The sequence below is a fragment of the Benincasa hispida genome, chromosome 11 (assembly GCF_027475165.1).
Source record: "Benincasa hispida cultivar pf3 chromosome 11, pf3_genome.v1.1, whole genome shotgun sequence".
In the NCBI taxonomy this organism is placed as follows: Eukaryota; Viridiplantae; Streptophyta; class Magnoliopsida; order Cucurbitales; family Cucurbitaceae; genus Benincasa; species Benincasa hispida.
Genome location: NC_143488.1, coordinates 70,553,813 through 70,571,856, shown reverse-complemented (window position 1 = coordinate 70,571,856; position 18,044 = coordinate 70,553,813). Strand labels below are relative to the sequence as shown.

Sequence of the window (18,044 nt, the reverse complement as noted above, 5' to 3'; positions counted from 1 at the left end):
TGGCTGCCCCTCAGTCAAGACACACCGCATAGTGACTCTATGCCCTCTGCATTCATAACCTCACCCTCACCAATTGCCAAAACAACCCATACCCAATCACCAGCTAATACCTCTATAGACAGCCCAACCTTCCTACCTTCTTTTTCTATCGTCTACCCAACGATCGCTTACCCTCATCGTCTAGTGTCCAGCCCACTGATCGTCTACCCACCAGTTGCTTACCCAGCGATCGCTCACCCAACGATCGTTCACCTATCGATAATTTACCCAACAATCGTTTACCCAACGATCGTTTACCCTCATTGTGTAATGTCCAGCCCACCGATCGTTTATCCACCGATAGTTTACCCAGTGATCGTTTACTTAGTGATCGTTTACTCACCACCCACTTACCCACCGATCGTTTACCACCTGACTCACCATCGCCTACCGTCCAACCCACCGATCGTTCACCTTCGTCGTCCACTGCCCAGTCTTCACCCGATACTGCCCCACACCCTATACCCGTGTCTACTCATCCCATGATTACCCAAGGAAAGGCAGGCATCTTCAAACCCAAAATACTGTCCTTCCAAACCCAAAAAGACTGGTCCCTAACCGAACCTACCCGAGTCTGTGATGCGCTCAAAACCACGCAGTGGAACAAAGTAATGAGTGATGAATTTCAAGCACTGATGAAAAATTAGACCTGGACTTTGGTTCCTCTGTCACCGTCAATGAATGTTGTTGGCAATAAATGGGTATTTAGAATCAAACGAAGTTCTAATGGCTCCATTCTACGCTACAAGGCACGCCTCGTAGCAAAAGGCTTCCATCAAAACTCGGGCATTGATTTCTTTGAGACATTTAGTCCAGTGGTAAAGGCATCCACCATTCGAATCATCATTAGCCTTGCGGTATCCAAAGGGTGGTAACTGAGACAGTTAGATTTCAATAACGCCTTCCTTAATGGGGTCTTTGATGAAGAAGTTTACATGTGCCAACCGCAAGGATTTTTTGATCCTCAACTACCAAATCATGTCTGTCGCTTACACAAGGCCATATATGGCCTCAAACAAGTGCCAAAGGCCTAGAACAACACACTGAAAACAGAACTATGTAGCTGGGGCTTTCAGAATGCTAAGTCTGATACATCTCTCTTCATATATCGGAGCACTTCTGTCTTAATACTCTTACTGGTATATGTTGATGATGTAATTATCACCGGCACCGATCCGCGGGTAATCAACAAGCTTATAACAGCCTTGGACTCCAAGTTTGCTCTAAAGGATCTTGACCAACTCCATTACTTCCTTGGAGTCCAACTACACACCGTCCTCAATGGAGTTCTACTGAATCAGGAAAAGCATGTCGAGGACCTACTTCACCACCTTGACCTTAGAGATCTAAAACCGGCTCCCTCTCCGAGTGTTCTAAACAAAGAACTCTCCATCTTCAATGGCACTCCTCTTAACAATCCCTTTATCTATCGGAGCAAGATTGGTGCCCTATACTACTTAACCATCACGAGACCTGACATTACATATGCGGTTAATCATCTAAGTCAGTATTTAAAGCAACCTACGGATGTTCATTGACAAGCGATGAAGAGAGTACTAAGATATGTAAGTAGCACTCGACACTTTGGCCTCTATATTCAACATGGGTTCGACCTTTCTGTTTCGGCCTTCTTCGATGCGATTGGGCAGCCAACATAGACGATCGAAAATCAGTTGCTGCTTATTGCATCTTCCTTGGAGGTAATCTTGTCTCCTGGTCCTCCAAGAAACAATCCGTTGTCGCCCGGTCCAGCACAGAGTCTGAATATAGAGTGTTCGCTCATGCCTCTACATAAATCATCTGGGTGAAACAACTACTGTCTGAGATTGGTGTCAAACATAAGTCGGCTCCAGTCCTGTGGTGTGACAACCTCAACGCCGGTGCTCTAGCCGTCAATCCGGTGTTTCATGCGCGGACCAAGAACATTGAAATCGACATTCACTTTGTTCGTGATCAAGTCCTCAGTGGTCAGCTTGATGTTCGTTATGTACCATCCTTCGACCAAATCGCTGACTGCCTCACCAAGACCTTAACACACTCATAGTTCTTCCACCTTTGATCCAAACTCGGTGTAGTAGAACTACTCTCTCGTTTTAGGGGGGATGTTAAGGATGTTAAGGATGCCAACACATAAAATACAGTCTTGCCTCTCTACCAAAAGAATAGGGCTTACCAAAGGAATAGGTTGGTTACAACAAAATATCTAACCATTTGTTTTGTTGAGTTATTTTTGCATTCCCAAATTAGGGATTTCATATTGTATAAATACATCACCTATATAAATTTCAATACACAGAAATTATAAAGGAAAAGTTGGCTTGCCACTGTCGTGTACTGTCTGAGTTATCATCTGCCTAATTGAAACTATCGTTTACCTTTTATGATACTATCGTCTACCTCCTGACGCTATCGTCTATCGTCTACCTCCTAACGCTATCATCTACACAATATCATCTATCGTCTACCTCCTGACGCTATCGTCTATACGATATCGCCTATCTCTTGAAGTTGTCGTCTACCTCCCTCAGACGTCATCATCTACCTCCACCAAATGCTATCATCTATCTTTGACACTATCGTTTACCTTATCTAAGTGCTATCGTCCGCCGCGTGAGTCAAGCCATATCCTTCAGCCTCACATTCTAACTTGGTATCAGAGCCCATAAAACCCAAACGGGTGATGTCGATCCAATAAGAAGAAATTGTGATCCGATCAAGATTGGTAAACCAAAAAGAGGCACCATATTGAGGGGGCATGTTGAGAATCTTACATTGGAAAAACCAAGGGGACTCACACTCTTTATAAGATAGATGGATTACTCCTCTCATTGCCAATTGGTTTTGAGATGGAGCCCCATACTTTCTAATAACAATTACGTGTTGAATTGAGCTCCCATATCCTTTCACACACAACATTCTCTAATTGAGTGTCCTTTTGGTTTCTAGTTTGTCAATTCGTTGAAATTTCAATGGTTGTAGAATCCTCTTTGACATCATCGATTTTGGAAAGCCCATCAACTGAACATTTTTGGCCAAGTCTCTCATTTGATCTCACCAAAATTAAAACACTATTCTGCATAGCCACCTCAAATTTAAAATTAGTATTAAATTAATATAGTTGTCCAACTCATCGATACACAATCAACAAGTTAACTTCCACATCATATTTCGTTAGTCAACTAATGGTCCAAAGAAGCATTTACCAAACTTCGAAACTAATGTCTCCTTTGGTAGTCATTTATATCTTTCCTAAGTACAATGGTTAAATTCTTAGCGAAATTCCAATAACAAAGACAAATTTTTTAAAACTATTTTTTTTAGTTCTCAAAATTTGACTTTATTTTTTAAAACCATTGAGTGAAAAGTAAAAAAAGAAAGAAAAAGAAAAAGAAAAAGAAAAAAATTGTACTCCATTGAAGGTGGAAATAGTGTCTATAAGCTTAATTTTCAAAAATAAAAACAAAAAACAAAATAATTATCAAACGAGATTTAAAATGTTCATTTTAAAACCTAATCAAATGGACATTAAACTCAAAACCCAAAGATTGTTTCAAGTTTCAACTACTTGTATAAATTTATCTTTCTTTCTGGGATCACTTTTACGTACTTATTACCAATCATGTTCAATTACTTATACATATTAAGCTTCATTATTCTTATTTTTATGTTTTAATTCATTTGTCTTTATTATTATTTTAATTTAAAATCTAGAAGGGGAGATGTGATATATATTAAAAAAGATTGACAGGTCATACTTTTCCATCGAATAAAAATAGTAATAATTCTGATAGATATTTTACATATATAAATTTACCGAAAGATTATGATCTAAGAATTAGAATTATTAAATAAAATTGTTAAATTTGGGATCGTGTATATATATATATATATATATATTCTCTTTTTGTCAACCTCAAAATCATATTTTTCTGTTGAAAAAAATTGAGTAAAGCCTCCCTAACAAAATTTCTTGATATGGCAATAGTACATACATTTTTTTAATTAAAATATAATTATCTTAGATGCAAAATAACATGTCCAACACTATTTACATTTACAAGTTGATTTGTTCTTGATGAAAACGATTATTTCCACCAAAATTCAAGCTTTGTATACAACTAAAATTTATTTGGATGATTTTATAAAAAAAAATTGAGTAAACAAGTTAAAACTCTCATCTTTCAATTTCTTCAGAAAATATCAACAAGCGGCAAATCGATTCATGACATATCTTTTTAGACTATAATACATGAAGTTAAAAAATTCAAGTGATTCCAACATCGTCTGGGTGGTGTAGTTGGTTATCACGCTAGTCTCACACACTAGAGGTCCCCGGTTCGAACCCGGGCTCAGACAGTTTTATTTTCTAATCGTTATTATTTTCCGCGCGGGCGGTTTTCTTGTTTTATGCCTACTAATTTCTTAACCTGGTGGGTTTCATTTCATGTGAAATCGTGAATGTAAAGGAAAAACTGCGATTTCTTCCCCTCTTTTTATTACGGTCCAAATTATAATTGTCTTCTCAATTGTCTCAACAAGTTTCAGAGGCCACAAGTCTCCTACATTTTCTTTCTTCTCCTTTGAGCCCTTGCTTTCCTTTTAGGGTTTACGCTCTCAATTGCAACTCAGTATCAGATCGTCTCCCCAATTCCCTAGCTTGAGATAGCCAGCCATGGATTGGGGCAACGTTACTGCTGAGGATCTGATCGATGCGCTTCGAGAGGTCGATTGGTCATCGCCTCCTCGCCCTATCTCCGAGTTCTTCTCCAGGTTCACGATACCTCGATCTTCCTCCAAGTGGAACAGCCGCCTCAAGTGCAATCTCTATTAGTATGATCACTCTCTCCTTCAATTTATCCGAGTTAACTGCATCTTTTTATATATATGTATAATTTTTGGCATCAACTTTTCCCGAGAGTCATGATTGTTTGAGTGAGCCTGATTTAGACTACGAGATGCTTCTGATTGTAACGTCTTACGTTTCGGTTTAGTTCGGTTTTCTCGAATCAAGTCCACATGGAGCTTTATGCTCTGAAAGCGAAATGGACTATGATTAAACGATGTGCAACTTGTAGAGGGAAAATCAAGTTATATGTCTGACGTGTTTAGGTTCGGTTGTTTGAGTTAGTGAATTTACTTATTAGACAAACAAGCTGAAATCTACATCAGCGTTGCTTTTTTAATTTCTCTTTCAGTTTTTCAGTTTTCCTAGGAAACGATGTCGTGATGTGTCCCAAATAGTTGATTGTGGCTTATTTTAATTTACTTGTTCGATGAACATGCTGAATTCTATATGATTCTGTGCCTTGTACACCCTACTAATTTGGAATCTTAATTTCTTGAATTCGCAGTTACCGAACCAACTATTTCATTATGATCGTTTTCATTCTTGGTGAGTAAACTGTCTTATATCCATTTGTATCTGTACATTTTTTTTCATGGTTTTAAAATACACAGTTTTTTCTCAAGTGCCGATTGTTAATTACAGCCCTGGGTTTTCTACGACGGCCACTTGCTATTGTTGCCGCCTTTCTCACAGCACTCAGCATCGCTTTTCTGAATGACAGGTGAGCTGATAGCCTGATATACACACTGTAGTTGGCAATTATTAATATCATCAGCCTTTCTTGTGATGGGAATGTTGTTTATTCTTTGGCCTCAGGTTTTCTTACTCCCGGAATTTCCTATTTTTATTCTTTTGTGTCGTTTTCATCCAAATAACTGGTAAAACTGATTTTGGTTTTGTAAGACTCCAGTTAGAAAAATATTAGAATTATTAGTATGGTTATTAGGAGGGGCATAGTAAATGAGTAGTAAGTTTGTTAGGGCTTTTAGTGGAGAGATTGAGGTTGAGAGGTGTGAAGAATTGTATGGGATTTCCTTTGAAAAATTTGGGAGAGACTAGCCTTCTCGAAAGAAGGATATCCTGTTACTTTTCTTATGATATTACAACATATTTTCATATTTGAGCGTACTCGAGTTTTCTGTGTGTTCTTGAGTGTTTACAGTGTTTACTTGTTATTAGGAGGGATCCTAATAGGTTTCTTGCAACTAGCATAAAGTTTAAATAAATTAGCTAATAAAAACATTTACCCAATAATATTAACCATACATTTTGTTAATTGCTTAGTTTGGTAATCATTTGGTTTCATTGTTTTAAAAAGCTATTGAGGCTTATACCTTGAGGCTCGCCTTGAGGCAAGGCTCTAAGTTCTACCCTCGGGACTTACGCCTTCCTTGAACAATAAGAGGCATACACCTCTCATATAAGAGGTTTTTGCCTTTTTTAAAATGCATAGAGGCTTATAATCTCTATGCCTCGTCTAATGATTAGAAAAATAATAATGATTTGCCTAGTTCTTCAAACATATTAAGGTTTGAGTTATTGTGACAATTTGAACTAGGTTTACTTTTGCTGTTGTGACTTTAAAAATATTCAGGGCAAAAATTTATAGTATAAATCAATCTTATTAATGAAAATAGTAGTGGTAATGATGATAAATATATCCTTTTACAATTTAAGTGAAAATTGTGGGAGTGAATTTTCTTTTTATACTTTTATGTGACTGTTATGTTTAGCCGTACTTGGTTATACCAATTTAGGATTTGTAAAATGTTTTTAATTCACTATTTCAGATTTACGCCTCGAGAGGCTTACGCGCCGCCTCTTCGAGAGGAAAAGTTTCGAGGCTGCCTTTAGCCTCATTGGTTGGTTTTTGAAAATTAGCCCTATTTACACTCAATTTCTTGTAATTGTATTCATCTTTTCTCAAGTAAAAGAGTTGAATTCTTAGTCAAAAACAAAAACTACTTTCAGTTTTCAAAACTTGACTTGGTTTTTTAAAACATTGGTAAAAAGTAGATAACAAATTAAAAAATTTAAAGGTGGAAGGAGTGCTTATAGGCTTATTTTCAAAATCTAAAAACAAAAAGTCAAACGGTTACTAAAGGGGCCTCAATTATTTTATTTCCACAATATGTCTAAACATTGATGTTCCTTGTGAAATATCAAAAAAGTAATTGATTGTTAAATGCATCAACGAATTTGAGCTTTAAAAAATCAAGAATAGTGGATGTGGCTTATTAATAACCTCAACTTATTAATGTACATTTTAGAGGTTGTGATGACACTGTTAGAGCACTAGGATTTGTAGGTACGAAATTTATGCTAATGTATTATTATGATCTTTGCATGTAACACCCCGAGTTTAGGAGGGGTACATGAATGAACCGATATAACATCTGAATGAGAGGGATCCTTAGGACATGGAAGTATGGATAAGAAAGATTTAAAAGAATCGAAAGTTACTACCTATACCAACAAGGTGCACCTTCCTTTTCGGTGACTCAATCATAGGAACTCCAAAGTTATGCGTGCTTAGCTTGGAGCAATCCTATGTTGGGTAACCTTCTAGGAATTTTCTTAGGACTCATGTGAGTGAGGACAAAGCAGGCTGAAATGACCATTGTAGGTTTGTGGGGACAACTTTCACGTTTAGAAGCATTCAAGATAAGCAAGGATGACATAACCAGGCCGTAGGGATGCAGGGAAATGTCAAGGCGATCAAGTGCCAAATCCGGATTTCGAATCCGGGTCCTAATCCTAGGCCTAGGGCGTTACATTGTATATGTTGATCAAGAAGTCACGTGTTGAAATGTAGATAATGTAGTGACATGCATGGATCCTTTGTTTTAATTTCTTGTGAAATTTTCGTGATTACTATGTTTTGTTTAATAATTTTCTCTACCATAGTTTTGCAGGCACGTTCAGTGAGAAAGTAACCAGAACTGTTCGACAATTCTCTCCACATATGGCTGCAAAGATGAGACCTCCTCTTACGTATGCATCCTTGTCAATTTACATGAATTCAATTAGTCATCACTTTTGACTTCATATTTGTTAATAATCTTTCAGGCCTGTTATCCGTGGACGCCCATCAGCTAAAAGAACAATTTACATATGCGGACGTCCTCGATGGGTTTTTGTCTTGGTGTTCTCTTCCGGTAAAGATACCTTTTATCTATTATTACTGTACTCATATGAATATAGAGGAGCCACTTCATCTATGTTTAAGTACACATATTGTCTTGGAGTGCATCTTTCAATCAGAATCTTTATATTCTTTTGAATTTGAACTTTAACGTAATATGTCTTTTATGCTTTACATTTTCTGAATTTTTTTTCCCCATCTGATGTAGTGAGTTTCATACTCTGGTTCATTTCTTGCGGTCTGTTGACTGTACTTTGGTCACTTGCCTTTGGACTTCTCGGTATGTTAGCTTCATTTAAAGATTCTGTTTGTTTTTCTAAGTCTTGCATTTTATGGTTGATTTTCTCACACCCAACCAACCCAAAATTCTCAGCCACTTTGCTTCATGCAAGCTTCAGAACACCTAACTTGAAAGCACGTCTAAACACATTCCGTGAGGAATTCCGTGCTGTTTGGCGCAATTACAGTGAACTGTAGTTACCTGGACTGTGTAGAATGTGAGTATATTCTCTGCCTTCATTTTTATACTTGCCATTTTGGTGTACTACCCTTTTTCTTTTGTTGCTTCTCTTGCATCTCCAAGGGCGTATATTATTAATTTCTAGGGGTTGGGAGTTTGAACATTGGGAAATCTACTGTGCATTTGCTTTGTGATATGAAAATAAAAAATTAATAACTAAGGATTCATTGGAAATGGAAAAAATTTGTATTCTATGTTCCAAGTGTTTCTAAATAGGTTTTTGTGGTGGACATAGAAATTGAATCTCAATTTATAAAGTTGTTCAAAGTGTGTTCGGTAATAAATTTATAAAGTATAAAAATAATTGTAGTGGTCAATCTGAATATAACTCATCTAGTTAAAGCATATATCCTCGACCAAAAATCCAGAGGTCAAATTCCTACCCTACATGTTAAACTAAAAAATAATAATGGTTGTTATGGGCTGACTATTTTGCTGAATCATACTAACGTTATGAAACATAAATATAAAAAATAACTATATCTGGTGTAATCTATAATATTTGATGTAACACACATTTTAATTGTAACTAATATGAAATGAGTATATTCATAGAACATAATTAAGAAAAATCATTTTTAGTATAGTTTTGCATTTTGAAATTTCTAACGTGAGGAATTTCTACTGTTTGTATTATAGAATCCGAAAGGGGTTTTTAGAAACAAATACTAAATATGCATCCAGAACTTACGGTCCAAGAACTGTCAATTTGTAGGATGAAATATTCATTGTTGTGTGGATATGACATTGTTTTATCAATGGAAGTTTCATGGCCACTTAAGGTTTTCTCTGTGTTGTTGAATTTATGGCTTTGTTTTGGGTACTAATTATGTTAGGACTAGAATACGTTATAACCTTCGTTATCTTCTCCCTTATATGAGGTCACATCTAATTGTTAGAAAACTAATGTTGCTTATTAAAAAAAAATGTCACGGGTAACCGTATTTGCTAATAATTGATGGGGGTCAAAGATAGATGCGGGAGTCTGAAATTTTGAAGCACTTAAAAGGAAGCTTGAGTTTGTATGTGTGTTACCCCGATCAGTTATTATAGTATATACTTAATTGATCAAATCTATCCCACTCAAACTTCATACTGAAGTTTTGATATAAATGTTGCGTACAACTTTTTCCATCTCTTTTAGTTGGGGGATTGATAATTTATGAAGCTCAAGTAAGGCTTCTTCTAAAGAACAATCTATAAATTCCCAACTACCCACCCATATTTTTCACAGCTACTTGAATTGTATGTAGACGAATGACTGGTAAAATTCACCTATCGATCTTCACTCTTGTTTCTGCAGTGGGCAAAATATTGTGTGATTAAAACTGTATGTGTATGGCTAGGCCATTTGTCGGAGATGTCACTTGTCCTGCCAACAGTGTATTCTCCCATAATTTTTTGCATAAAGTAATAACATGATGTATGCAGTATGCCAACTTGAACATAGTTCATCAGTCAAGTATCATAATAATAGATCGATAATGTATTCTGCTGTTTCTTCAAAGATTTGTTTTGGATTATATTGCTTTTGCTACTACTAAGATAGGTATTATCAATATTTCTTTACAGGCGGCCCCTGTTAATTATGGTGTTCATACTGTAAATCTGTGCTTCACCTGACTGCTATGCTACTGTCTCTAAGAACGATTTGCTGGGATGGGAAGTCTCAAGTGACGACTGCCAAGATATGCCAGATTTTGCAACTTATGTAAATTGTGGCTGATGTTTCTGGGATGTAATTGTTTCATTTGTCATCTGTATTGTGAAGACTGGGGATTATATACAGTAGAAGATTTTCAGTGAAGCAGAGTGAATATTCTTAGAATACACAACATGACCCATTTAGTTATGAATTTTATTACTTCCTTATATCTTCACAAAAAAAGTAAAAGAACAGTCCATTTCGTGAGCGGATTGTGGTTGAATGACATGTGTGCCTTTTACGTGCCTTCTTTCTCTATTTGTCAAGAGCTAGCCCTGTTTCGACCTGAAGTAACTGTTCTATAGATTGTACAATCGTGTCTTTGAATTCTAAAATTTGTTACGAGTTCTGTTCTTGTGATTCAAGCTCAAGGGCCTTTAGCTTCTAAAACTCAAAACTATCAATGAAATTATATTTCATTGGATAATTCTTCCTTTGATCTCCCAGCTGTTAAGGTAACAAGTACAGCTATATCCCGCAACTTGATATTTTGGTTACGTGGCTCGAGACATGGTATTTGTATTCTCTTTTGCAGAAAGACCCTTGCAATAGTGAACTATGACAAAGGCTGGCTTGACAGAGACCAGGTAACTAATAAGATCTGTAGTTTCGTTTTTTAAATAAAAATTAACGTTTCAAAAAGTAGATTTTAAAAAAGCAACAAATTCATTTTCTGAGATTGAACAACGTAATTTTCTTATGGCTGCTTCTATCTTATAGAACCAATAAAAGAAAAGTTAAATTTCTGACTTTAAAGTTAAAAGTACAAATATTATGTCAGATTTGATTTTTTCTCAATAGACACTTATATATGTTGGGACATAAATTTCACTATGTTTACTACTGCATAGTCTGCAGGGTCACACTGATTCTCTCTTAAAATTAGTCATTTCCTACCACTGGTTGACCATTAGGGGAAAAAATGAAATCTTCTCAGGGCTGAGAAAATTCCAAAGCTTCAACTATAGTTTTTTTTTTCTTTTCTTTTTTTTCTTAAACGACCGGGGTTGAAACCATGACACTTGTTCTCCACTGTATGGAAGAAGATTATTCCATTACCTTTATATCGGAAGGTAGCGAGTGAATATTTCAAGTAAAAGTTCACCTTTAACCACGAGGGCTGTCACGCTCGCATTAAAAATGGTCTTAGTTACCTTAAAATGAAGAATGCAATAATTAGTTTCAGTAGCTGTTTATTAAACTGTTCGATGTTCAGATTTAAGAATTTTATATCAGAAGTTAATGGTTTGTATATAAAAATATGATTAAAAGAGTTGTTTTTTGGTTTCCTTTTGCGTTACGACATTGCCTGTCTGTCGTTCTTCAATTGTGCTTCATAAACAAAAACAGAGCATCAAGGTCCACCTTGATGCTGGGAAGTCGCCACGAGGGCCAGCCACGTGCATTCATTGCTAGCTCAAAATCTTTGTTTGGTGAGCTGGCTCGTTCTTGCATTCTAGTGTGGTCAGGAAAGTTTTATGCTTTCTTGACTTTATCCTCAACTTGAGCTCCAATTTTTTTTTTTTCTTCAACAACTATGCTCATGGAGCTGAAAATGAAATAAACTTCAATGGAGGGAACATATTTATTTATTAAAAAAATTCTCTCTTTCCTCCCTCCATTTCCCCCCTTCAACTTTGGAGGGAAAGAAAGTACTAGAAGTGTAGCAAACTTTTAAAAAACTTTCTTGTCTAAATGGACAAACTTTTGTCTGTTTCCCACTCTTCAAATGCGTTTCCTTTTCATCCTTAGTAACTTATTTTGTGGTTTACGAGTCTAAATTAAGGAACTTCAGATGTACAGTTGATTTAATTTTCCAAGCTTGAAGTGCGTGCTTCACGAAATAAATAATTGAGTTAATTATAAGTGACCTAAGCATAAGATATGTTTAATTATTTCTCAATAAAAAGGTAAGAGTTTATAATAGTCAAAATAAAGAGCATAGTGGAGAACGAAAGATTAAAGGATGATATTTAGTAAACGGGAAATTCTTTTGAAGTTTTTTTCTAGATGCCCAAAATCTAGAAATCGATGCAAATGAGATGCAAATGATTTTAATAACTTCGAATTTCTCTCTCTCTCTCTCTTCTTTTTTTAATCTCTTCTTTTCTTCTTCTTCTCCCTTTTTTATATGTTTACATAGCTAAGTATCAATTATATTGGCTAGTTGATTAGCGTTTGCTTACAAGAAATCAATCCCGTATATACTTATTAAAAGTTAAAACCATTATAAAATTTCCATTATTTTTAATATGAAAAATTCTTCCTTCTTCTATACTTCTAATAGCAAATGGAAAGCACAGCCAACCAGAAGATGCAGAGGTAAATGGGTGTCGCGTTAATTCACACACTAAAGTAGCAACCTTTTATTATTATTATTATTATTGTTTTTCCAATGAATTAATATATCAAAGAAACTAAGCAATTTTGTCGTATTTATCTTGTCTAGTTTTTTAAATGACATTTTAAAATTTCAGCAAATTTTGAAAATTTAGTCCAAATTCTACTCTCCTATTTTTATATTTTAAAAAGTTACAATGATAACAAATTTATAGATCCTTGCTGTAAATAAATGATAATTTCTCTCTCTCTCTTTCCTTTTTTGTTTTTCCACTTTAAAATATTGATGCTTTAAAAGCTTTCCAGCAGAGAACAAAATGGAAAGGGGATTTTTGCAATGAATCTTCCCTATCTGAATCATTATTTCCATCAATAAAGCTTTGGTATGAGTAATAAAAAAGAGTTGCTTGGGTCAAGTCTCCTCCATGGTGTAAAGTACAATAAAAAAGTAAGTTCCCATTTGCAAGGTGTGTAATATTTACATTTTATAGCTAAAACTTTCAAAAATGTTTTGCATTTTTCATACATTTTATCATAACGTGTAGATATTTTTAAATATTTTTTTATATTTAAAAAAGTCCATAATAATACCTCCATCCATATTATTTCATTTTCATGATAAATTATGCATATCCACTTCAAAATTTCAAATTCAAGCAGTCATTTACCAGAAAAGATCTTAGTGTTTAATACATATTTATGTTTAGAATATTCCCATCAAGAATTTAAAAGAATCAACTTAAATTAGGAGCTCTACGATTTGAAATCCCATTAATAATACGCGTTTGTTTAAAAATCTTTTTAATGTTATTGATGCATGATATAAACTTCAATTCCATACTTAACTCCAACCTCATGTATTTATATTTATACCAAATCATAAATAAGAATCCCAAAAAGGAAAAAGTTTTCATAAAAATCTAATGTTTAGATATGACACTGATTAGAAAGTAAACAAGAGGGTTCATTCTATCGATTATTGAAGTTTCTGCGCATGAGTGTGTGAAGTTCTACCATTTGTTTATATAATTAAAACTCTAGCACATGGCTAAGTTATGATATTAGTATATATTGTATTTGTAATTTTTGTTATTAGCAAAAAGTTATCTACTCTCATCGATTTTAATTGAATATATATCAAGAGTATATGTCTTAACCAATCGTGTTATGCTCGAATTAACAGAAACAAAGTTTGATTTTGTGAGCAATGAGCACAGGCTGGGCCATCTTAATTTCGGCCTATTTGAACGAAAGCCCATGTTCTCTCTCTTTTTGAGCTGACAGCATCCATTTTTATTTGCTCTCATCTCCCCTTTTTATAAACAGCACAGATTCCTTCTTTTCTTTCTTCTTCATTCACATTCCCATTGGGTTCTTTGAACCCTGTATTTGTAATGAACAGCAATAGCAATAAACCCATCTTCCCAGTTTCAGCGCTATGGCTATGAAACAACCAAAAGGAGAAGAAGCTTTCGTTATTCCTTATGGACAAAAATTACTCAAATTGGGCACAGGCTTTGGCCACTGCTTGGTGTTTCATGATGCTGTTGGGGCTTTTGTGTTGTTGTCTCAGCACCAATCCCCGCCACCACGATGACTCCTCCGCCGCTAATTCCAGCTGCACTTGTGACGGCGGTTATGCAGGTGTTTGATTTAAGATTTGAATATGGATATATATATTTTTTGTTTATCAGATTCTTTTGTTTTGTTTTGCTATGATGGGGGCTTTGGTTTCTTGATTGTCTATTGTAAATAGAAACTGAAATTCAGAGTGACTTTTTTTTGCTCCCTCCCTCACCTCATCAGTATAGAATTGCTTCAATTGATTGATTCTATTTTTTTTTTTTTTTTTTTTTTTAATTCCCAGAGTGAAATTAATGAAAAAGTTATTGTAATCCATTAAATTTTAAGGCTGGAATTGTTGGCCTTTGATTTTGGTAGTTCTGAAAAAGGAATTGGTGTTTGACACTTTTGGGGCCATAATAGAGTGGCTCCGGGAGCTGCGCAGCCGCTTTGAATGTTTTTTTTTTTTCAAAAAGAAATTAATTAATTGATTGATTAATTATTTTGTTTTTGTTTGGGGGAACTGAAAGCTGATTGATTTGGCACCAACCATTTGCACCCACCCAATTGCCAATGGCCCCAAAGGCCCAAGTTATTTCCCAAACTTTTCTATTCCAAGTCCTATGGTTGAAAAAAAAACATTTTGTTTAGATTGATAATTCAGTACTTTACTCTTAGAAAAGAAAATGTAGATTAAATAGACAGAGATTACTCTTGTTCTCAAAAGTTTGAGGTTGGAAAAACCATGGTTAGAATATGCATATATTTATTTTCTTTTTAAAAAAGGTTATTCTTGCAAGACCCAAATGTTCAACTTTGTGATGTAGAACTTTATCAGTATTTAAAAAATAGTTCTAATCACGTTTTATTTATGAATTTGGGCAATATTTTGGAAGTATTTAAATGGACTGTTAAAATAGAACAATGAGCGATTTGTGTATCAAATATAATTTCTTAAGAGTTGATGTGAGAGAGAGAGGAGTAAAAGTAAGGAGGTTGGCCAATAGCCAAGGTTTTCACGACAAGTTTGGGGTGTCAAAATGTAGCTTATTTTTTAAAAATATTGGTAAAATATAAATAATAAAGCAAGATATTTAAAGGTAGGAAGTGTTTACTAGTTAATTTTTATTTTCAAAAAAACCAAAATAAAAAATAAAAAACCAAATGGTTACGAGAATAAGTGAACCAATTTGTACTTCCCACTCTAACCACACAGAAAAAATAATTAATTTTTATTATATTATTCATTGTCGGTTTAAAGATCAATGAATCCTCTATGTCATCATAGGGTATGACAACCTGAGTTTTGGTTAAACCCATATACCAGTCGAGCTATTAAACAACCCTCCCACTACGTCGAGACACTCTTAACTCTTGAGCAGGATGTGTCTGACTAGAAATATCTGCTCTATCAACAACTCTTGTTGAAGGACCATCTTGATCAACAACTCTTGTTGGTTTATTTGTAGCTTCTTTGGAAATTTCATTCAATACTAGTTTACAGCAAGGTTGATGATTTCTCATGTGGTCTTTCTCTAAGAATATAGCGTTTATCGATACAAACACTCTATCACTTGAGGATCATAAAACATACCACCTTTCGTTTCTCTGGGGTATCCTACAAATAGGCATAGTTTTGAATGACGTTCCAACTTCTTTGGGTTTTGCACCAACACATGTGTCAAACATCCCCAAATTTTGAAGTGATGTAAACTACCTCTACGCCCTCTCCATAATTCATATGGTGTTTCTGAAACTCTTTTTTAAGTAACTATGTTAAAATATATACAACAGTCTGTACTGCATATCCTTAAACGAATTAGGCAACTGAGCATAGCTCATTATTGAACGAACCATGTCTAACAGGGTTCTATTTCTCCTCTTCGATATACTATTTTGCTGAGGTGTATCAAGTGCTGTGAGCTAGGACTGGATTCCATGATCTATCAAATAGTCTTTAAAATTCAAGTTCATATACTCACTACCGCGATCTGATTGATGTGTTTTAATTGTTTTACCTAATAGGTTCTCAACTTTAACCTTATATTCCTTGAACTTTTCAAGAGTTTCAGACTTATGATGCATTAGATAAACATAGCCGTACCTTGAATAATCATCAATAAAACTGATGAAATATTCATACCCTCCTCGTGCTTTGATATTCATTAGGTCATGTCTAAATGCACAAGTTCTAAGTGTTCTTTGGCTCTAAGACCTTTTCCTTTAAAGGATCTTTTGTTCATTTTACTCTCAGGACAGGATTCACATGGAGGTAAAAAGTTGTCTTCTAATTGACTTTGGAGTCCACTCTTGATCAATCTCTCAATCCTATTAAGATTAATGTGTCCAAGTTTCAAGTATCAAAGATAGGTATTAGAAGAAACTTTTCACCTTTTATTTTGAGTTTCAACTGTTTTAAACATTTCAATTTTCAAAGTAGCTTTTTCCTCAATTGGTTTTAATACATATAAGTTGTTTTCAAGTTTTGCAGAACAAATTTGAACACCTTTTGAGCTAATGACCACTTCATTAATATCAAAAGATACTTTATACAATTGTTCTAATAAAAAAGAGATAGATATTAAATTCCTTCTCATATTAGGAACATAAAATACATTTTCAAGTAAAATAAATCTATCTTTAAAAAACAACTTCAGGTCTCCCACTGTTTTGGCTGAGACAACTTCTCCTGTTCCAACCTTGAAAGTCATCTCGCCCTCTGTAAGCTATCTCCAGGAACTATTTTCCTGAACAAAATTACAAATATGGTTAGCGGCCCCTGAATTAAGTATCCAGGTGGAGTTATCATTTTCCACTAAACATGTTTCAATAACAAGTAAATCATAGTTGCCTTGTTTTGTCTTTTCAGCTTTCTTTTCAGCAAAGTAGTTGGGGCAGTTCCTTTTCCAATACCCATCTTCGTTGCAGTGGAAATATTTTTCTTTTTCTGCAACTTTCCCCTTGCCTCTTTGTTTTGCAGGAGCCTTACTTTTCCCTTTACCCCTCTCCTTTATTGGAATACTCTTATTCTGTGAAGTGGAAGGTCTAGACTTTGTCTCTGAGGATGATCCCTTTTGGAACTTTTTGGAGGTAACAACATTTGCTTCTCCTTCATGTCCCTTAGTCTAGAGTTCATTTAAAAGAGTTTTCAAATTTCAATTTTACTCATCATTGCATTCGTATGGAATTGTAGGAAACTCTTTCGAAGAAATTCCATGATGAAACTGACTTGACTCTTTTCATCTATGACAACATCGTTTGCCTCTGTCACAGTGACGTGACCCATCTGTTGGTTTACAGAAACATGCAGCAGAAGAAAATAGAATCGTTAAGCATTCTAATTCCTTAATTTTGACATCAACATAAGCATGTTCATGGGATATCAAAAGGTTTCATTACATACTTTGGAAGATCCTCTTCTTCAATGAAATTGAGCTGCAATCTTCTTCAATTCAGGCCATGGACCACCACTAGAGCTTCTCTACTATTTTCTAGGAGCTTTAGATTGAGTTGTGGAACTCAAAACAAGCTTGAACTTAAGGAAATTGGAGGAGGGGTTTTCTGGTTTTTCAACTTGTTAAAGAACAACTTCTTCAACTTTCAAAACTCGGCAATTAAGCAATTGCATCTCCTTTTCCACCCAATTAAGAGTGGTTTTAATACATGACACTCATGCAAACTGATCACTTGAAGTAATTTCAGCTACTCCTTGCATTTGGTGATGGAATTATGTGTAAGAATGTGACTAACCTTCTTGCTTGAAAGTGGAAAAATCCCATATTGGGATTTTTCTCAATTTTCAATTTTCCTTTTGATTTTGAAAATTGATTTTAAAAATCAAAACTTTTTCCAATCTTAATTCTTTAATTAAAATTAAAATTTTATT

The 18,044-nt window shown here is 34.9% G+C and overlaps 2 protein-coding genes and 1 non-coding gene across 3 annotated transcripts; all 3 read left to right on the top strand.

Annotated features, from left to right (window-relative positions):
• The first annotated feature begins 4,321 nt into the window (after positions 1-4,321).
• TRNAV-CAC (transfer RNA valine (anticodon CAC)) lies at positions 4,322-4,395 on the top strand. The gene has a single exon. It is a non-coding gene; the product is annotated as a tRNA-Val (tRNA).
• On the top strand, positions 4,374-10,478 carry LOC120092115 (PRA1 family protein A1-like). Its single transcript, XM_039050324.2, has 8 exons — positions 4,374-4,869; positions 5,391-5,431; positions 5,528-5,606; positions 7,793-7,879; positions 7,955-8,043; positions 8,239-8,310; positions 8,404-8,527; positions 10,123-10,478. The coding sequence occupies exons 1-7, from the start codon at positions 4,712-4,714 to the stop codon at positions 8,505-8,507; spliced, it is 630 nt and encodes a 209-aa protein (XP_038906252.1). The 5' UTR covers positions 4,374-4,711; the 3' UTR covers positions 8,508-8,527; positions 10,123-10,478.
• Positions 10,479-13,782: 3,304 nt separating this feature from the next.
• Positions 13,783-17,885, top strand: LOC150032855 (uncharacterized). The gene is made up of 3 exons (XM_090306597.1): positions 13,783-14,239; positions 17,139-17,248; positions 17,352-17,885. The coding sequence occupies exons 1-3, from the start codon at positions 14,080-14,082 to the stop codon at positions 17,505-17,507; spliced, it is 426 nt and encodes a 141-aa protein (XP_090162723.1). The 5' UTR covers positions 13,783-14,079; the 3' UTR covers positions 17,508-17,885.
• Positions 17,886-18,044: the final 159 nt, after the last annotated feature.